Source organism: Geospiza fortis, unplaced genomic scaffold, assembly GCF_000277835.1.
Source record: "Geospiza fortis unplaced genomic scaffold, GeoFor_1.0 scaffold111, whole genome shotgun sequence".
Taxonomy (NCBI): Eukaryota; Metazoa; Chordata; class Aves; order Passeriformes; family Thraupidae; genus Geospiza; species Geospiza fortis.
The window spans coordinates 3,256,561-3,278,917 of record NW_005054321.1 but is presented as its reverse complement, the minus strand read 5'-3'; the positions used below and the strand labels follow the sequence as shown (position 1 = coordinate 3,278,917).

At 40.8% G+C, this 22,357-nt stretch overlaps 1 protein-coding gene across 1 annotated transcript in view; it reads left to right on the top strand.

Annotated features, from left to right (window-relative positions):
* Positions 1-22,357, top strand: part of SAMD12 (sterile alpha motif domain containing 12) — a 165,079-nt gene that overhangs the window by 63,706 nt on the left and 79,016 nt on the right. Inside the window, exon 4 of the mRNA XM_005420723.2 lies at positions 13,313-13,453. Within this exon, the coding sequence (XP_005420780.1) occupies positions 13,313-13,453 (141 nt within the window). The remainder of the gene's footprint in view (positions 1-13,312; positions 13,454-22,357) is intronic.

Sequence of the window (22,357 nt, the reverse complement as noted above, 5' to 3'; positions counted from 1 at the left end):
GTCAAGTAGAAACAAAGGATCACCCCCTTGGACCTGCTGGAAGTGCTGTGTCCTACTGCAGCCCGGGAAAGTCTAGAATTCTCAGTAATCAGGGTTCCAACAGCTGACCTTCTTGGCTGAAAGGGCACATTTCTGGCTTACATTCAGTTTGGCATTCGCCAGGATCCCAGGTCTTTTCTTACTCACTGAATAACGAAAATGTTTCTTACACCATTATGAATGGATCTTATGTGATCTGATCCTTATCATTTAAGTAGAACATGGCTGCTGAGAGCAGATACAAGGTCCTGAGGCCATGACTGGGAGTACCCATGTCTTGCTGTATGTTGCAGAAAGAATCTTGGCTTGCCCATCTTCAAAGGTCATCAGAAAATAGTTTGGGAGCAGACAGGAAATAACTTGATTTAGATCAGCTTCTTATGCAACTGTGCCAAAGGATTTGTAATTGATTCTTCAATCTATAGACAGCTGTGATCCTACATACCATCCAGCTGATTTAATTCAGGAGTATTTACAGGAATTCATACTGTCAGTGCTCACATATGGCTTACCAGGGGAGCTTTGTAGTTGAGAAAACTGCAGAAAAGAAGTTGTTTCAGTGGGAAGAAAACAGAAAAAAAGCTGGTGAGGAAACCCAAGCAAAATGGGTATCACAAAGGTGACTCAAAGGAGAACATTACAAAGAAATATAAGTGAATTGAGTGAAGAGTATTTACATATCTGGATATTTGATTTAGAATTTTAATTATGCACTGGAAGATGAAGTAAATAGTTTATTAATATCTGTTGTCACTTTTTTAGTTTATATTGATGCTATTCAGCTCTTGATATCTGAATACTGTTACTTGCTGGAGTTTCACAAGACGTGTCTACAACCCAGGAGAGAGAGTTAAGCCTAAATGTTTATTTATAACAAAGAAACAAGAAATTGTCTTTTGTGTGTAAACAAAATCACATTTGAAACTAACCCTAAAATGATTTGGCTTTTGTATTGAAGACTGAGTGCAAGCTAATGAATGGAGATGAAGATAAACAATTTAGTACTTGACTGAAGATTCAATTTGTGGCTCAGTACTCAAAAAACATTCTCTAGACTCTTGTGGTTTAGGAAAGTTTTGCCAGGCTGGAAATTATGTTTTCCTTCTCTGTTTTCTTTGTATGCGTGTATATAAACCAGTGGAAAAATTAATGTGCATATTTGTGTCTGAGCACTGATACAAGTGACAGCACCTTCATTCAACCTGTCGGAATAGTCCCCCTCTGCATCAGTGAAGCATCTTGCCCTGCACTTAACCAGTGTGTCACTGGTTCCTAATGCATATTCTGTGAGTGAAAGAACTGTGCTTAAACACTGTGACATCTGCTCAGGCTGTGTGAGGGTGAGATCTGCTCATCTCCTGGGTGAGGGTTAGTCTGTAGGAAATTTCCATGATGATCGTTTCCAGAAATCTCCTCTATAAAAATTGTTACAGGCAAATTGTCAATAAGTGTTATAATACATTCACTAGCCACAGTTGTTGCTTTTTCTCTAATCTGATTTTATAGGTTGATTAATGTTTGTTCAACTCAGTGACTCTTTAAAGAAAGACTTAAAGGTGGATCATGTCATGCATTCAAATGTGTCCTCTCCATATATTCTTTCTAAAAACAAGGTGTAACTGAAGATTCATACATAATACAGTGATTTAATGTTTGCTGTTCTGTCTGAAAGGAAAAATTTAATTTATAGTAGAAATAAAACCCACTGAAGTTCTCAGAAAGCCAATATAATATAAAGCAGGAAAACACCCCATATTACCTGAGATTTGGGAATTTACTGGTACTTGTTTGATTTATATAAATTTCCTTGTCTTCATTTTACTTTTTCCCATGCTTTTCTCCCAAGGCCTTTTTGAATGTTAGATCTCATGCAGAGATAAAGAGCCCTCCACTACTGCTGCCTCCCTTTTTTACAGACCCCAATAACCTGAGCTCCTCTGAACAGTCTCTTCCAAAACCTCCATTTCAAGACCACAGGGACCTGAGAATCACCCATTTCACTGCTAGGTGGCTCTGATTGTGAATTAGCTTCATCTTTTAACTAGTGTTTCATTTTAATTAGTTTGGGTTTATCTTGCAGCACTTTTTTCTTGTTTTGCCCCTTTCTGCTAAATCAAATCACATTGGAAATGACAGAATTTTTCTGCCATTTTAAAATGCTGGTGAAATTCCTCTCACAAGCAGCTCTAAGTATTGCTATAGTCACTGGAAGCCATCCACTGACCTTAGGCTCAGCTGTAGCTAAAATTAGTCAACTTTGTTTTTGTTAATTAGTTGCTAAATTACAAGCTTTTGGGGAATGAGGATGTATTTTGTCCCAAGCTCTTGTTTAGACATCTGCTGCTGAACAGCCAGTGAGTGCCACTCACAGATCCCATTATGCCTAACTCAGGTCCTAGGTGTGATGCTCTGGATTGAAAAGCGAACTCCTAAATTATCATCCAGAATAGTCCCTTTTGTGGTCTCTGAAAAAGCCTGGAGGCACCTGAACATCTTGTTTCCCTTTTTATTTTAGCCATGGATTTACCTCAGTGCCTGCAGTTGATTCTTTATGCATGCCCAACATTTTCCCAATCTGAGCAGGAAAGCAGAAGGGAAAATAAGTCTGGCTTCCCCTTCCGACTGAGGGCTTTCAAATGCTGCCTCCAAACCATCCACCTGCCAGGGGAGTTGGCCCTTTCTCTGGCATGTAGGAAAGGGAGGGCTGCGGTGGGTTCTCTGTGTCTGGTCTGGGAAAGAGGCTGGGAGCTGGCAGAGCTTGGAGCCCTTGCACCCTGCACAGAGATTGCTAAATCAATCACAGGAAGGTCAGGGCAGCCCCACCTCAGCAGGACCTGGCCCAGCCCCCTGCCTGGAGCAGGAACTGGCCTTCAGCACATTCTGCTGGAAGTTTGAACATGAGCTGTCTCCATCTTTTTGGAAGAGCTCCCTTGCTCCTAGCTATAGCAGTTATTTTATTAAAAAAGGTCCCACAACATTTTCCTGCACTTTGTAGTGGAAAACAAGCTTTTAATTTTGCTTGGGTGAATGAGACCCAAAGCTAGAGCCAGGGGCACTGGGCTGCATGTTCCATTTGGGCCACAGTGCTGGGCTGCGGCCTCTGGTAAGGCTCCTGCACGTTAGTGTTGTATCATTATTATTAATATTATTCTTGAGCCAGATTCGGGAGGTACAGAATACAGAGTTTAAAAAATAAGGTCTGGATTCTGTTACAGGGATGAGTTGCTTAAAAAGTAGCTACAATCATTTGTTGCTTAGGTATCTGTTTTTTTTTTTCCTGATCCAAAATGACTGTCTCACAGTGTTCTACAGGTCAAGTGTAACTATTAAATAGGAGGAATACACCAGCCAAATAAAATCCTTATGTCCTGATTCTCCTCGCAGCTACAGTAATAAAGCTGGAAGAAATGCAAAGTTTGGTGTACTACCGAGCCAGCGGTGCAACAACAGGTTAGTGCCTGTGTCTGTAAGACTGTGCATATAATTCAGTAGAGGTAACTTTTACAAATGGAAAATTATTTTTCCCTAGGTTATAAAATGGGCAGTATAGACAGTAAGTTCAAGGCATATCAGAGGTGATGTGTGCCACCTGACAGGTGCCAGGCTTCTAATTATAGCTCCCAAAGAGCAATGCTAGAGCAAAACATGCATCTGGAGAGATCTGGAGAGATGTGGCTGGTTCCTCCTTCAGGTTAGGAGAGTTGAAGCAGTCTACAGTGCTTAACCTATTAGCATGTTGCTTTTAATTTTCAATTTTTATTAATATGAATTATTAACCACATGAATATTAACAAAAAATCTTTCTCAATTATTTTTTTATTTTAAAAATGAAGGATTAAGCTGGTATGGGTGTGGAAGACAGCATCACTGCAAGCTGGTTGGAGATAGCAATGTGGAACAGGAGAGAGCTAGGGATACAGACTGGGAAGTGTTTTAATAGTGTATGTACCTCAGCATTGGGATATGAAAACTTATTTTAAAATTTTAATTTCTCTCTTTTTCTTTTAAACAAAGCAGTGATTAGAAAATCTTATTAGCAAATGTAAGTTCTCAAATTCTGGAGTGCTGCTGGAGCTTTGATGGCCCACAGACCTTCCGCAATGCAGTACAGTAAGCTGTCTGCTCACATTATGTCGGTCCTCTGAGCTTCCCACTAGTTTGGCATTAAAAGAAACTCAGAAAATGAATTAAACATGTTTCAAAGACTTCTTCTTTGTGTAGGTTTTTGCCTAAATGCTGTGTGGCAGTTAGAGTAATCAGGAGGAAGAAGGGCTGGCTGTCCCCAGCAGAATGAGTCAGATGGTCCCCAAGATCTCCTTGCGAGGCGTGACTGTGGTGGGTTGATCTTCACTTGACACCAGGTGCCCCCCAAGTCTCTCCTCTCCTCCCCTCAGCAAGGCGGGGGAAGGAAATAAGATGGAAAAAACCTCGTAGGCTGAGACAGAGGCGGTTTACTAAAATAAAATGTGATGCTCAGGCAAAGGAAAAACCCCAAAAATTTAATTCTCTACATTCCATCAGGAAGTGATGTCTGGGGACTTCCTGGGAAGCAGGACTTCAGCATATGTAGGGGTTGCTCTGGAAGGCAAACATTGTGAAATAATGAAAGTACTCCCTTTCTCTTCCTATTTCTTAGCTTTTGTGTCTGAGCATAAGTCATGTGGTATGGAATATCACTTTACTCAGTTTGTGTCAGCTGTCCTGGTTGTGTCCTCTCCCAAGATTTTGCCCATCCCAAGCCTGCTGGTGTTGGGGGAGATGTTGGAAAGACAGCCTGGATGCTGTGGGAGGGAGCACTGCTCAGCAGTAGCCAAAACACTGTGTTCTCAGAGGCTTCCCAGCTGCTGCCACAAAGCACAGGCTCTGAGGGCTGCTGAGGGGAAAATGAGCTCTGCCTCAGCCTGACCCAACACTTGAAAACAATGAAGGATTTTGCTTATAAATGGATTGTCTTCTGTGTGATGTCAGGGATTTCCCAGTTCCACTTGGGCTAGTCACTTCAAGAATGAGTGTTGGGGTCTTTTGGTGTGTATGTTTGTTTATGGTTTTCTTGTGGTCTTTTTTCTGCAAGAAATCTGATTTTTGTAAGGTCCACCATTAGGAGTTACAGCAAAAGTTCTTGTTTGAGTTTGCTTTAAAGACTTCAGTCAATTCTAATGCTTTCCAAATCATCTTTCCCTTTCCTAATCTGTTCTGTGTAGAAGCTGTACATTATAATATAGGAATGTATGTTTACTCCTGAATAAATTAACAAGACTCTTGCCAGCAAGAATGATTTAATGTGATTTTTAAAAAATTATAAAGAAAGGGGATATATAGTGCATAATGTGATGCACAGGGAGCAACATTATATTAACAAGGAATTGAAGAACTGCGTGTCCTGCTGATGCTGAACAAAACCAAATGTGTTGACAGATTCACTCACTCCATCATGAACAGGAAAGACCTTGGGGATGTTTATTTGAATAGGAGGACCATAAATCTAGCACACAGGTACCAACAAACAATAGTCCTAGGGTTTTTTTCCTAAAATATACGATGTGCAATATAATAAAAGCTCATTATTATATGTCAGTATTATGTCTGTATATAGCTGTACATAATATATAATTTTGTATGTTCAGGAAGTAGGGTGGCAGATGTATGTACAACAACCAATGTTGATTTATGGACTGCCTGCTAAAGGTTTACATTTATCCTTAATTTACTTTGTGGGTCCTATTGGGTTCTTCCTGAGAGCACTAAAAATGGTTGTCTCACATTTTACAGTACGCTTGAAAAGTGCGGTAATATGATTTGTGCCTGAATTTATGTTTCAGAAGGGAATTCAAGTTATTACTATTTCCTCCTATTAAAATCATCAGGTGCTGAATATGTTCATCTGAAAAACAGGACCATCTAACAGTCTTTTACTCAAGACTTGTAAGAAATCAATATAGTTCCCATCAGTACAGTAAATTACCAACTGAACCACTTCCAGTAATCATGATACACAGTCTCTCATTAACCCCTTCCCTTCTCTGTATTGAGATTTGTATTCTTATATTTTCTTAGAATAAAGATAGTTTGAATATATCTGTAAATCATTAGACACTAGAGTAATTAATTTGTTAATTAAAAAAAATTTATAACTAAGGCTCTTACGTATCTCTAGCAGTTCTGCTTAAGACCTGCATTGATGATCTGGACAAAAGGATTGAGGGCATTTTTGGTAAGTTTGCAGACAACACCAGGTTGGGTGGGAGTGTTGATCTGCTGGAGGGCAGGAAGGCTCTACAGAGAGACCTGGACAGGCTGGGTTGGTGCTCCAAGCCCAAATGTATGGTTCAACAAGGCAAAGTGCCAGGTCCTGCTCATGGGTTACAACAACCCTACCAGAGAAGATTTATCTTGGATATTAGGAAAAATTTCTTGCCAAAAAGGTTTGTCAAGCACTGAAATAGGCTGCCTAGGGAAGTGGTGGAGTTACCATCCCTGGAGGTATTTAAGAGGCATGTGGCTGTGCCTCTTAGGGCATGGTTTAGGTTTGGTCTTGACAGTGCTGGGTTAATAGTTGATCTGAAAGGCATTTTCCAGCCTAAATGACTCTATGATATAAGGATGTGTGATCCCACGAAGTATGCAATTAAATACTTCCTTGGAAATGTGTGGGTATGTCAAGGAGCAGAAATTGTTTGCTTGTGTTATGGGAGGAGTTGAGAGTCAGGAGAATTTCACTTCTGGAGAAGGATTGTTGTCTTCAGTTAATTTTCACGGTACCTGGACTCTTGAGCTACTTGGCTGGAAGTACCAGGGACAAAGAAGCATACTTTTAAATTGCAGTTCCTAAATGGAATATTCCAGATCCATACTCTGTTAACTCACTGTCTTTCAGTATTCTTACATGACGTCACCGTTACCGCAGGTTTTTTGGTTTTGTTCAGTAGCATAAATCCTGTGTGGTTGTGACTGAGCTGATAGATGTGCCTGAGCCTGTGTCAGGAGCACAGCAGCCTCAGAGAGAGAGGCCTGGGGAGAAGCAGCTGGGGGCAGCTACCTGGGAGACATCCCTGGGAAGAGGCAAGGAAGCCTGAGTGTCAGAAAGACATCTCCTAATTGAAATTTCAGAGGCCATCATTGAACAGGAGGTACATAGCTCAAAGGACTGCATAAGAAGTAACAGAATAGAAAATAACAGTGGTAGATGATAGAATATAGAGGGAATTGGGAAGGCAGCACTAAGGTGAGAGGAAGTTGCATCAAACTAAGTAATCTGAGTTAAATAGCTTGACAGATGCAACACTGACATCTTAGTAAGTTTGTCAGAAACAAATTTAGAAAGAAAGCCATGTTTTGGTTGTTGCTAGTTTTATATTTGATAATGCAGCTAAGTTAAAGATTCTGTTGAGTTACTTTTCTTTCATATTCTGTTCATGCTTGTGGTTCGGAAGTGTGGAGGAAGGAAGGATGGGATGGTGCAAGAAAACTGTGACCTGAGAAGGGCTTTATGGAAATAAACTTCTTTTATTGTAGATTTATTGGCAGAAATAAAAATAGTCATCACTTCGTCTTGTCAGAACTATAAACAGACATCATGTTGAAACAAGGGATGCAGATGATATTCAGAAAGTGCCTTTGGAGTTGCTTCTTGGAGTTTGATCAGATGTTTATTGACCAATATTACAGTGTTTTCTTGGAGAAACTCTATTATAGAATGGGTGTCATCCAGATCCAGCAAATAATGAGTGAGAAAGAGACAGAGAATCATCTTTGATGGTGCTGACAAATAAAAGCACATCCAAAGCTAGTTTGATACATTAGCAAATTGATACCTGAGCCTTCCTATGGTTTTCTGTGCTTCCCCTGGAGATATGCTGGAATCATGGGCTTCTTCCATTCACGTGTCTTACCAGAAGGTAATTCCTATGGCCTCATGGAGGTTTACTGATTTTGTTAACAGGATGAGAAGTACAAGAATGCTGGCTCAGATGTTGGAGAATTTCCTCAGGTGGAGATCTTTAATATTCTCCAAGGTTAAATAATCTTCTCTGCTTCTCCTGGTCCCTATCATTAGAAACTATTGTTCCTTCTTCTTTATTTCTGTACCAGAATACTTTGTGCCTCCTGTCTGTTTAAGCTGGTCACCAGCTGAGATTTTTTCATCTCATCAGAAGTACCAGTAGGTGCCATTAGCAATTTTGGGAGCTGCTTAGGCTGGCAGCTGCTTTTATGCTAGCAGATAGATCAATAAGGTGTTTGCTGCTATGGTAAGTCTGATGAAAAATTAATCCATTTTTACTTTTAAAGCAAGTAAGTCTTCCCTGATTAGTGACATATTAGATATCTGAAGGAGGACAAAGAGGATGGTAATGCAAGTTGCAGTTTACCAAGAGTCTGCATTAGTCTTAGGGCTAAAATGATTAGTAAGACAAATCAGATCTAGCTGCCTTTGCAGGAAGAGCTGTAGATTTGCCACAAGGCATTGATGACAAAGTGGCTGATGTGTCTGGTTGACTAGTGATGAGACAGCCATGAGAAGGAGAGACAGGGTCTTAAATTCTCATGGGAAAAGCAGAAAATGTAGGAATGTAGAAGATCTGATAGGTTATCCAGAAAAGCATCATGAAGTTATACCAAGTTTGCTCTGAAAATTTGACTGATTTCTGGTTTGTGCTGTTTCTTTTAAAAGATATTTCTGAACTCAGCATCTTCAATTGTAATCACACCCATTTGTTCTCTTTTCAAATCAGTTCCCTAATATAGTCAGGGATTATATGTATTATATATATATTTTATATAGCATATATATTCAGTCTAATAGTTCTTCTCTTTTCCCAGTGTTCATCTCCCCCCACTGCCATCATGAGGCTAGTCTCATTCTGTAGATTATTATTCTGTTTCTTGCCTCCTTTCATAATTTTGCCATTCCTTACTGTGAAATCATAGCCTCTTTCTCTGCCCATTCTTGTTTGCATTCTTTCCTGAGTATATGATGAGAGTTTTATACTTGTGTCTCACCAGCACCTGAACAATGATGTTTATGCCTGTGTCTCTGCCATGGAAATTTCTTACAAGATATGTCCAAGGCAGTCAAGAACAGCCAACAATCAGCCTGTTTAAACAAGAGGACAGCTATGATCAGACTATTTCATGTAAACACAAAAGCACCACATTTGAAAAACTAGAGAAACACACTATTATCTATTAACTAAGAATAAAATGGCATTTGCAGCATTTAAGTATAAACTTGAAAAAAATTTCATTTTACATAATTTAGGGGCTTAGTAAATCTCATTTTCCTGTTTTTTCAGGTTTTACAAGTAAGTAAACTGAACCTCTTGTCTTGACAATCAAGTATACCTTTCATACTGTACTTGGAAGACAAGGTCACCTGTCTTGGCCATATTTCACACCATCATTTGTTCCCACTGGTAGTTTATCATTTTCATCAGCTTTAAATTACTCATAGTTTTCATCAGGGTTTTGTGTCAGATCAGCCTCTCACTAGCGATCTGATCTTGTTTGCCTGTATTTCTTCAGTTCTTTCCACATGTTAAATAAGCCCTTTCTTACCTGGCCCTTTGTCTGCATTGCAAGTGTTCTTTCAAGCCTTCTTGTGAGGTGTCCCCCTGTGTGTCTGTACACTGGCACTTGCGGGAAGAGCAGTAGGATATAGCAGTGCAGGGAGGGCTGAGCATTTCTCATTAGGTACAGCAGTGTGTGCTGCCTTCCTTGCTCAAGGGCCAATGCCAGCCCCATTGGACCAGTGCTTATACTCATGCTAATGTTCTGTGGCATGCAGTGTTTCTCCCTCCATTCAGATTTTCTTCTAATCCCAGCTTGATTCAATGAGATCTGTAGCAGCTAAGTCATATTAGAAAAAATTAGGCCATCAATCTATTATTAAGCTGGAAAGTGTTTTATATTTTGTGTTTGCCCTCAGGGTAGCTCAAAACATTCCACGGCTGATCTGCCCTGAGTATGAGAGGACTGGGGTTTAGGTGTTAAAAGATGTGTACAGATACTGTTGTGGAGTTTTGTTTAAAACATTTGGTTTCCAGCCTTGCAACTAGCCTGAACCAAGGCCTAGGTGTTTGTCACTGGGACCTTTATGGTTCTCTCAGTTTAGGTTCTTTTGAAAAAAATGTACTGTTTGAAAAAAATGTACCTGCTGGGCAGGTAGCTACTACATATAAGAGGTAGTGTCTGTTCTGCAGTGGAAATTTTCCTGCAATGGTAGTTAAGTTCATTCTACTTGTGTCTGAGCAAAGATCAGTGTATACTCTTAGAAAATGTCTTGAATAGATCAATGTATACTTTTAGAAATGTTCTGCTTTTGATAATATATCTGCACTCTCTGAAAATTAAAAATCTACCCCCAATTTTTACTGTATAGCTGTCTCTCCGTTTAACTATGTTGCTTGATAAAATGGCCATCTTTTGTGTACTCTTAATAATTTCTTTTGTTAATCTTAGCTTTTTAAAAGAAAATAGGTATTTAGATCAAGATCCTTCATGCAGGTTATTTCACAGAACAGATGATGTTGGAAGGCATCACTGACAATCATCTACTCAAAGCAGGGACAAGTGCAACTCAGGACCCTGTCAAACAGATTTTGAATGCTTCCAAAGACAGAGACTCCACAAATTCTCTGGAGAGTTGGTTTCAATGTTTGATAACACAGAGTTCTTAGCACAAAATGATTACTCTTTCAGATATGCATAATACACAAAGTAAGACAGGGAAGCATCCAAAATCATTAGCTGATTGTCAGGATCTTGGCCTTAGTGACTAATTGGCTTTAGTGACTGGTCCAGGCACTAAAAATATCTTTTCAAAGGCATGATTTAGTGTCAGAATGAAAATTATTCCACTTGTGTCTTGGATGTTGTTGTTCTAAGTGTTGAGGGGGGAGAAGGTATGAGGAGGGTAGAATTTTCACGATCAGGTCCCTTAGTGCATTCTTGAAATGCCACATTTGGATGTTTGCTTTCTCACCTCATCACTGCCTGAACATGTCACTTTGGATTTGGTGCAAGAAAGAGTTAATTTAAGGCAATTTGTGCAAGCTGCTACAGAGAGTATGAGTCAATAGCATCGTGCTTTGAGCCTAAGCAGCAGAAGAACTGACATGCCAAGAGTCGAAAAGAGACATCTCTGTTTTGTGCACACTCAACTTCCAAAGGCAGTGGCTGGGGTAGAAAAACTATTTGAATATGAACTAAAGAGTTGCCCAGAGGAAAGAAAGAGTAATGACTGTATCTATGGCCAAAAAGAGGTGGAGGGCACTGGCTGAGATGCATGGTCTCTGTCTGTCCTTTCATATTACTGTTGCTGACTCACTGCCCTAAGATGACATGTGTTGGCACTCTTTAAACTGGTATCTTGTATTTTTATTTGCTTTCAGTTGCTAATTTGACATTACAGACCATACTCTTGAACTGTTGTACATCCTTTATAAATTGCTTTAAGATATTTTAGTGTGATAAGACAATATAAAAATTGAAGTCATTATTGCTGCCTTTATCACCAGGAGAATTGGACAGCTGGCATTGATCTGAAAGAGACTTAATGTCAATAGTTTGTTATTACATTAACCCTTAGAATTCTTCTTGTCTGTGATTTCAAAGAAAGGTTTCCTAGTCAAAAGGTCATCCATTGTAGAGTGTAGTGTTTGAGAGACACAGAAGGGCTGAAAATCTATGAATGCTGTCAGTTTTATCTGATCAATAACATCTTGCTTTATTAATAGTAATATCCCAGTATTTTACATTGTGTCATATCAAGATCCTGTGGAACTGCTGGTGGGTGGAATACAGCCTTTGTGAAAGGCATGCTGCTAACTCCTTGGTTTGGGGCAGATATTATGTGCCCCTTTAAATTTTTGGCATTTATCTTAAATTTTTAAATTAAAATAATTATAAAAATTTTCTACTCCTTGCTAGTTTGCAAGGAAAGACGTTGAATAAGGGCCTTATCTTGCTGTGTTGAGTAACACTTTCTAATGAGCTAAATTGTACCATTCATCCAAAAGCCACAGTAATGGTAGCACAGAGGCTGCTGTGTTGCAGAGGGAATAACTTGCTCTTTGCTATCTTCTCGTGGTTTCAGAATAAGGCCTGGGAAGTCAAAGGAGGGATTTTTCATAATTAAAAAACAGAGGAGGTAAAAAGTTGAACCTGTTTAAAAAAGTGAACCAAACATGTCATTTTCAAGGTAGTATCCATGTAGCTCCAGTTTGATTTGTTTTCATTGGCCAGGGCTTTAGATAGCAGATGTGCATAGTGGCAATCAAGAGTCAGTAGGGGGCTGCACAACACTCCTCCCTGTACTACCTCACAGCAGTGGGCAAGGCCAAAGAAAGTAAATTTTCATTTTCTTCCTAGGGTGAAATTCTGCTTGATGCTTTGGTTCTCTGCTTGGTTCAAATAATTCCTTATGGTTGGCTCAGCCAGTGTACAGCCTTGCTCCTGTTTATTTATAGCACAGCCATGCCCAAAGATGGAGTCAGAGTTCCACTAGCAAAATCATAGATTGTTTGATTTTTTTAACATCTACAATCTGCCAGGGGCTGTGTTTCAACATTAACCTAATACTTAAGTCACAAACTGGGAGTGAAACTGGGAGTGAATGCCTGCAAAGACCATAGGCAGATGTTTTTTTATAGTCGGACAAAATATTTTTGGGAGTGTTTTAGATATAATTGATAGAAATCTCTGGGGGTTTTTTTCCAATTTTGCTGTGATAGTTTGCTGTTAAGAGGGATTTGGAAGGCTGAACCACAAAGTACAGAACTATCCTGGGAAATGGTGCTGGTAAACTATAGACATATCTGAATTGCAACAATATTCATCCCTGATAAAACTTAAATTGATTTAATTTGTAAAACCCACAGTCGTTGGTTTTCACTCATTTCTTGACACGATGTTTGAAAATTGGTGAGAGTCTCTTTAGGCACCTATGTCTGTTGTAGACTTGCAGGGGTTGTCCTACCCATGGAGAGCAACTGGCCCTTAAGAACAGCAACTGGCTGTCTAAAATGGCAGAAGTTTCCTCTTTTACTTGCCTGTATCTCACAAAGCACCAAAACAATACAGAAAAACAATAGAAAAGGGAGGAGTAGCACATAGATCTCTAACAGTAAGCGAGAACCTAACAGATGGAACAATGTCTGCTCAGAATAAGGTATTTCAGGGCTGAGAATTTTTTCTGTAGTGAATTATTGTGTCAGAGTGAGCTTATTGCACTAATGGAAATTCTTGGGTGATTTTTCTTCTTGGCTTTTTCTTCTAGGCCGTGCTTTGCTGAGACTTACTGACAAAAAGCTTGAACGAATGGGCATTGCCCAGGAAAGCCTGAGACAGCACATTCTGCAGCAAGTCCTTCAGCTGAAGGTGAGAGAAGAAGTCCGAAACCTCCAGCTGCTTACACAAGGTATGGAAAATACTTTTGATATGGACAGTTACTGAGATCAGATAGGAGAAGTTTGCCTGAGGGCAAAACAGGTGACTGGATGTTCTTCTACAAGAAATTATGTGTGAAAATGTCTCATAGATTCCACATGCTTTCCAAGGGGGGGTCAAAAAGTAAAATAATGCATAAATAAATAGAGATGTTCAGCTGCCTGTTTTATGTGATCAGTAGGCTCTATCTACAATTTGATGGTGGTCCTCCCTAAGTGTCTGCTTACTAACATGAAAATAATTATGTATAAAGGGCATAGATGGAAAACCTATTGTCTTTAAAAGCATTGTCCATTTTGCATTAATTGTTTACTTTCAGTGTTAGATAAAACACAGTGTTAGATGAAACAGCGTCGTTTCTGTCACCTGTTTTATGGTAAGAGCTGTCAGTGGAAAATTACCTGTTAGACTGCTTTTTGCAGATGGCTGATTCCGTCTTCATGTTGCAATAATTTTATTGACTTGAATAGAGCTGCTTCTAATTTTTGCTGCTAAGAAAAAACAAAACTGGGTTTAATATTAAGCCTAGATTAGAAGACAGAGAAGAAGAAGTAACAAAAGAGGTTATATATATTTTTTCCAAATGAGGTTTAGATGTTTTTTATGATGACTTTTGATGTTAGCTCTCTAGTAAGGGCTGTGGTAACATGAAAGAAAAGCAGTTACTGTGGCAATACTGTAAAGGAACATTTAGACATCCTCTACTATATATCTGCAATACTTTCTTGATGTTAAATGTTGTTTGGTAGTCAAATGGGAGAGCATAAACCACATACTTCTGTGGTGTTTTGGTTCAGTGCCTGTTGTATGTCACACTGTATGAAAAAAGCAGAGTTCCTCAGTACAGGCAGTGTATTTTTAACAAAATGTCCTTCACACATTACATTATGTTCCTAATTAAGCCTTGCTCACTGTGCTCACAGGGAAAACTTTGATTAGTTGAATAAGCTGCATTTTATCTGAAAGAGCTGAAGTCTCAACTGAATTGTTTCTTCAGTCTGGGTGTCTTGTGGATTGTGATGCAGAGTTTTAGGGTTCCTTTGTTTTTCCATGAGCTGTTAATAGAAGCTCACCTCATCTTGTGTCATGTCATGTTGAAGCATAAATGTCTTCCCCAGATGTTTAGAACTCTTCTTTTTCCCTTTATCCATTCATCCATTATTCCTACATCCTTTTCTTCAGTGTTGGCCAGGTTCTCTCTTCCACTGCATCTGGAATGTTACTTGAGAGTTTGATGGACTGCAAAGTTCTGGTCATCCACCATCACTGTTATGGGCCTGCTTATGGGAGTTGGGATTTGATTGATATGGGATAATGAAGACACATTAGCTATAAATTTGGATCAGTTGATCACTGCTGTCCAGATAGATTCCTGCATAGACTTGTATGTGACATTGAGAACTATGTATTTCCTGTGATGTGAATTGTTTCTGTCTGGTTCCCCTCTGGACACATAACTGGTGTATGACTTGGGCTCACTCAGGCAGCAGTGACTCCCATTTCAAGGAATTCAGGGCAGCATCCTTTGATGCTGCATTCTTTGCCTATGCAGTTGAGGATGCAAATTTGGACTTTGGTAAGAGAAGGAATAAACATGTGCTGGGCTGTGAAGGACAGACCAGCCTGGATGCATGGATGTGTGTTTAATGCAGCCTCTCTCTGCTGTGTTGAGGGGATGTTCTCACGTACTCTGATCCCGCAAGGACAGGACATCGTGTGCTTTGTGAAGGGCAGCACAGGCTTGACAAAAACCTAGAGGTCTGCAGCTCTGACTGTCTTCCCCACAAAGGTGCTGGCCATTGTGCTGCACTTCAGAGCCACTCCATTATATCCTTGGGGAAATGGCTCAGTCTGAGAACTTCTGCCAGAAGAATTTATTCCTTGCTTTGCTGGGGTCTGTTACAGTGTAACCACATGAGCCGCTGGTGGTAGGGTGGGTCAGCTCAGAGAGACATAACAGGCTGCATTCAAGGCTGTGGTTTTAGGGTTGGGTGGCCACTGGTGTGACCACCAGCCACAAGAGCTTGTGGTTGCCCTCTGTTCCAGAACTCAGCTGGAATGCCTGTGTGAGGGAGCAAGAGCTCTCTGTCCTTGTGGGGAAGAAAACAGTGGAAGAAAGTGGCACTAATCCAAACTCATATCAGTAAAACTATACACAAATACTATTTTAATAAACAAATCTGTGAGTGGACCTGATGGACTGTAAAACCTCTTGTCTCAAAGCCAATAATCTTCATGTGCTATTGGTCCACCAAGGATAATGTGAAAACAGGCATCTCCCAGGTGAATAAAAACAGAATGCTTAAGCAGACTCTTTTAAAAAGCTAGGGGAACCAAAACTCTGTTTACTTTCATCTTCTTAAATAGAGCTGAAGTTGTGGGCAGAACAACAGTTTACAAGAACATTCCCCTGTGCAGCAAAGCTGTGTTAATTGTATGATTCTAGGGTGGGGGAACAGTGAGTGACAGGATGACAGCAGTACTCTGGTCCCTTATCACCTCATTTACATCAAGCTGGAGTGTGTGTCCGCTGAAAGTGCTTGATGGAAGTACTAAGGTTAATATATTATTTCTCAACCACAATACAACTTGTAAAGCTCTTGGTATGTCAGTTGTTCTCCAAAAGTGGTTCTGTCCCCTTTCCCAGTTTCTCCAAACTGTGTCCACTCATATTATTATTAGGATTTATATGTTCCTGATCCGGGTTGTTACTGGAATAGCTTTCTGTAACTGTTTTGTTTTGTTTTTTGTTTTGTTTTGTTTTGTTTTGTTTTAACACTTGGAGAACATTTTTCCTGTGAAAAGCTGTTTCTGCCTTTTGGAAATTGCACTCACAAAGTCCAGATCACATTGTAGCTATTGCTATGCTGTGCCTTGCTGTCCTCCAAAAAGGGGGAGAAAAGCCCTCTGTCTCTCAGTGCACAGCTCAGGAGACTGTTAGGTGAAGGAAGCTGTTAAAACCCATTTCTGAATTAATGTAGCACACAAGCTGGGTTGCAAGGAATGAGGTCCTAATTCAGAACCCATTGATGTCAGCAAAAAGACTTCCACTGACTTTAGTACATATCCCAGTTGAAGCTGGATTGAACAGGGAAAGTTTTAAAAAAGCATTATATAATAGTTACCAGATACTTTAAGTGGCTTTGTGTCCTGTTGTCTGCAGAGAAAGTTAACCTCATTTTTAAAACTCAATAGCATTCTTTTCTACTCCTGTTTCAGAAAGTGACTTAAAACCATTTCATTCTTCTTCATTCAAGACACACCATCCAGTCTCTTAAAGCCAGAATAGTATGTGATTGTGTAATTGAAGTCTTGTCTTGAGATTTAGGAAGACTTTTCTTTGGAGCAAGAACTGCTTGATTGCCTGATTGAGGCTATTATTGGTAGAAACACTATTCCAGCCTCCACTAGGATAGAAGGGCACAGGCCCAACTACTGATCTGTGCTTTTTTCCCAGACTTAGTGATGTTGAGGAACTAATTTGACAAAATATCTTCCAACGTCTCTTGGGGAGAGCTGCACACTGTTGGAAACACCATTATTATACTGTTATCACTGTAAGCCTGAGTTGAAAGATCATTTTTTTATAAAAAGCCTTACATAACTACACAGAGAGAAGGAAGAAGTTATTCTGGGATTTTTCAATGTGAGTCCTGCTTTGGGCTAGCAGAGAAGAGACTGTCCTCAAAGTGGTACAACAGTGCTGTGTGTGTTTCTCTGCAAAGTATCCACAGACAGCAATCTGCTCATAGAGGTGAGCTTGAGAAGCATTTTTGGATTTGGATTAAATGATAACCTGCATTTAGGATGATGTTAGGCCCCCTTCTAAGTTCCTCTCTGAGTTTCATATAGGACAGAAGTGCTACTTGAATATACTGCCAGGACAGTATTTCTCCTCCTAGCAAAACATGTTAGAATAAAGCTTTGTGCTTCATTGAAAATCATCTCAGCAGTTGATACCCGTTGAAATTATTTCTTCACTAAGTTTTCTGCTCATCCTGTGCTGACACTCAGTTACTGAAATACGTATGTGCCCAATGGGAGTCCCAGTAACACTGATTCCCTCCCTCCCTCCCTCCCTCCAGCATAGTCCTATTCAAAACCTGTTAAGGTACTCTAGCACTGTATTCTTCCAGGAGGGAAATTAGAGGGCCTTCAGAGTTGCATCTCATCTGCATCTGAATTCAGGAGTGATGCTACCTAACAATAAAGAAATCAGGCAAAAAATGCCATAAGGCCTGTATGGATAAATGAGGAGCTCCTGGGCAAACTCAAACACAAAAAAGGAAGCCTTACAGAGACTAGAAGCAAGAACTGGGAGAAATGCTGAGAAAGTGAGAAGCAGGAATCAGGTAGGAAAGCTAAATCTCTGATAGAATTAAAGCTGGCCAGAGATGTCAGCAGCAACAGGAAAATCTTCTATAGGTGCACCAGGGATAAAAGGAAGACTAGGGTGAATGTGAGTCTTCTCTGGAAGAATATGGAGACATGGAGAAAGCTGAGGTACTCAACAAATTTTTTGCCTCAATTTTCACTGGCAAGTTCTCCAGCCACAGAAGGCAAAAGCAGGGGCTGGGAGAATGAAGAACCAGTTGTAGGAGATCAGGATCAGGTACATCTAAGGAACCTGAAGGTGCACAAGTCTATGGGACCTGATGAGGTGTATCCACAGGTTCCAAAGGACAGATGAAGTGGCAATGCCACTATCCATTGTAATTGAGAAGTTGTGGCAGTCCAGTCAAGTTCCAGTGATGGGAACCTTTATTTTTAAATACGGAATAAAGGAAGACTGAGGAAACTACTGGGTGGTCAGTCTCAGCTCTGTGCCCAACAAGGTCATGGAACAGAGGTTAAGGAAACTTTTCTGTCTGACCCTTCTTGGGCAGTCACACTCTTGCTACCAGAGATTTCAGGGCTGGAAGCAAAGCCCCTCCACAGTGGCTGGCTCCAGGCTGATGTGTGCGCAGCTTGACTCCCTACACACACACAACACTCTCACAGGCAAATAAGGTTTCCTTACCAGCCCAGCCCAGGGTTTCCCATAGCAGAGTCTGAGACCTCAGAATTCTTTAAAAAGCTTTATCATGGTGCGGCAACAAAATAACAGCTCAAGATGCTGCTTTGGAACAAAGGAAACCCTGGGCTTCTGTATCCTTAGGATACAGAGGAAAGTCTGGGCTCTTTCTGCTGAGTCACTGGCTCCTGCTGTGGCTCTGAGTCACCTGGCTGGTGCCACAGGTCCCTGGGCCCTTTGCTATGCAAGGGGTCTGTGCCAGTTCTCAGCCTCTAGCCTCAGGCTCCTGCCACCCAGAGCTTAATCTGCAGCTCTCAGTGCAGCTGCTCACCAAGCTACCTGTACTGAGGGTATTCCTGAGCACAGATCCTTCTGGAAACTGTGCTGAGGCACACAAGAGGTAAGGAGGTGATTTGTGTCAGCCAACACGGCATCACTGAGGGCAAATTGTGCCTGACAAATTTGATGGCCCTCTATGATGGGGCTGCAGGGCTGATGGGTAAGGAAAGAGCAGCTGGTATATCTAACTGGACTTGTGCAAACCATTTGAGACTGTCCCACATGACATCCTTGTCTTTAAATAGGAGAGACATGGGATGGATGGATGGATGGATGGATGGATGGATGGATGGATGGATGGATGGATGGATGGACGGACATGGTTTTGATGGATTACTCAGATGGTTAAGGAATTGGCTGGATGGTCACACTGAAAGAGATGTGGTCAATGGCTCAATGTCCCAAGTGGAGACCAGTCGTGAGGGTCATTAGTCAGGGCTTGGCATTGGGGCTGGCACTGTTTGACATCTTTGTCAGTGGCATTGACAGTGGGATCCAGTGCACCCTCAGCCATAGGCACCAATCTGTGTGGTGCTGTTGACACTCTGGAAGGAAGGAATGCCATCTAGAGAGGCCTGGTCAGGGTGGAAAGGTGGGCCCATGCAATCCTCATGATATTCAGCAAGGCCAAATGCAAAGTCCTGCACCTGGGTTGGGACAATCCAAAGCATAAATGCAGGTTGGGAGGAACATGGATTGAAAGCAACCCCGGGGAGAAGGGCTTGGAGTTTTGGTTGATGAGATGCCCAATGTGAACTGGCAGTGTGCACTTGTGGCCCAGAGAGCCAAACATGTCCTGGGCTGCATCAAAAGCTGTGTGACCAGCAGGCCAAGGAAGGTCCTCTGCTTTGCTGTCATGAGACCCCACCTGCAGTGCTGCATCCAGCTCTGGGGCTCCAAAGAAAAAGGATGTGGACCTGTTGGAGTGAGTACAGATGAAGACCATGAAGATGATCAGAGGGATGGAGCACCTCTTCTATAGAGACAGGCTGTGAGAGTTGGGATTGCTCAGCCTGGAAAGGCTCTGGAGAGACAAGACCTTACAGCAGCCTTCTATAGTACCTTAAGGTGACCTACAAGGAACTGGAGAGGGACTTCTCAAGGGTAAGGATGGCACAAGGAGTAGTGGCTTCAAACTGAAAGATGGTAGGTTTAGATAGAATATAAGGAACAAATTCTTTATGTGTAGGTGGTGAGGCACTGGAACAGGCTGCCCCGAGAAGCTGTGGCTGCCTCATCCCTGGAAGTGTTCAATGCCAGATTGGAACCTGGTCTAGTGCAAGTTGTCCCTGCCTATGTCAGGGGTGTTGGAACTGGATGACCTTTAAGGTTCCTTCCAATCTAAAATATACTATGATTCTATAACTGAGCAAATAACAAGTGAGAGCCTTGTGTTCTAGTGTTGGGTCATTGGCTGGGTTTTAGAGGATCTTTGTAACAGAAACATTGTCTTCAGGATATGTGTGGTGAGTAAGTCAGGACCATGAAACCCTCCTTAACAGAAGTGTTTTACTAGGATTTTGGCAGCATTATCAGCCTGTTAGTACTAAGGACAGGCTTGATGAAAATATGGCATGGAACCCTCCCAGTCTATCAGAAACATGATGCCACTTCCTTTTTGCTCTATCTGCTTTGTCCATATGGATATCAAAGCTGGGAGGAACCTCAGCACTGTCATACCAGGTTTCATCACTACATGTGAGATTTATTGTCATTTTCCATAATCAAAACTTTAAAGTACTAGACTCAGTCCCATCTTCTGATTTCCCACATCATAAGACCTTTCCTGCTGTGGTGGCTCCAGAAAATAGCATTAATGATTTGGAGTTACAAACCTGGCTGAAAAGGGGCTTGAGTGGTCAGAAATTTTGAGAACATGGAAACTTGCCAAGCACAGGACTAGAAGGTCAACAAGTTAAGAGAAAGCAATTGCAGCTTGCTGTCCCCCTCCTGTAGACTTTATGGATCCTGTGGTATCTGAACTGTTATTGCCTACTGTCCTTCAGGTTCCTTGAAGAAATGTTACTTGAGATCAGCACGTTTCTTTGTCACCCGTGCAAAGTATATTCTGTGTAGTACATTCTGGACTCAAGGTTTTGGCATCCAAGGAACCTTGGTTTCATATACCTGTGGTGTTTCAAAGCCTGCAGCATTTGAAATCTTGACTATCTTCTTACCAGACATCACTTCTTTTGTTTTCATTTTTTTTGATCTTATCTTTTTCTTTCGCCTAACCCTGAAGCTTCCAGCTAGTCAGGAAGGGCCTTTCTTCCTGAAGCACAGAGTACTATGCAACTGTTTCTTGCATATGCTGCATACATGGCATCTGTCTAAGGCACAGAAAAAAATACTTGCTCTTTCAGAAGAGCTCCAGCAAGCTTAATTCCCAGCCAGTTTCCTTTGCTCTGCACTCCTGTTATGCTCCAAAATGTCTGAGAGACCTTGTGAGTTGAACACAAAGTGTATCATGAAAGCATTGTCAGAAATTACCCAATAACAGTAGTTTATCCCTTGTCAGAGCAAGAAAACTGTGTTCCAGAACTCAGCATGCTAAATTGCCTGATTACAGAAATCTTAACCTTCTTCTCAATACAGGTTTATTTTCACTAAATGTCCATATCCCTTTTACTCCTTTCTATTGTATGTCCTTTTTTCCTGTACAACTGCAGGAATCATTGCACTTGTTCTTAACACTGCTTTCCAAGACTGTAAAATGACTTTGCCACCCATTAGACTGCAAAAGAGCAGTCTTTGTTGTATTTTTCCCATTCCAGTCAAGGACAGTTTAATCACTTAACAGAGGATGTAGCTCTGGAATCAGAAGCCATGGTTGTTCATGAGAGGCTTTTCAGACTTTAGGCACTGTAATGATGTCTAAAAATATTTTTTTCACATTACAAGTGTGGACTGAGGGGTTCTGTATGGTTTTCATTTGTTTTAGCTGAAGCACAATATTGTATGTGGGATGTGTATCTGAGCAAAGATAAAATATCTAATATACATGCATCAGTGATGATAAATATCAAGTTCCATCTATGGTTTAGTTACTTGAATTTCAAGTGTCTGGCTTCTAACCTGAGGAATATACTTTGCAATGCAGTCAATGGTCCCTGGAAGACCATTGTATTGCTGTGGGACTGTTAGTTACCTTTAAGCTATTGCTGTGATGCTAATATATATTCATATCAAATAACCAAGTGATTCAGCTGACAGGTAAAATAAGTTCCAATACACTGGACAATACATTGTAATGCACTGTGGATAGGTTTAGCACAGAATTGTCCTTCAATATGTGTAGTATATTAGTTTGGAATATGAATAAGGAAACATAGGACCTATGAAATTTGTATTGATGAACTTGTCTGGCAAGATTTTAGCCGTATAATATTATGATGTGCTTGCATTTTTATGTGTTTCTATAAATAGTATTGCATCTCAGTCCTACTGGTAATATAGCATTAGCTGCTTTGTATGACTGCAAGATCATGATTGCAGTTGTCTGCTTTTCTTATGATTTTTTTG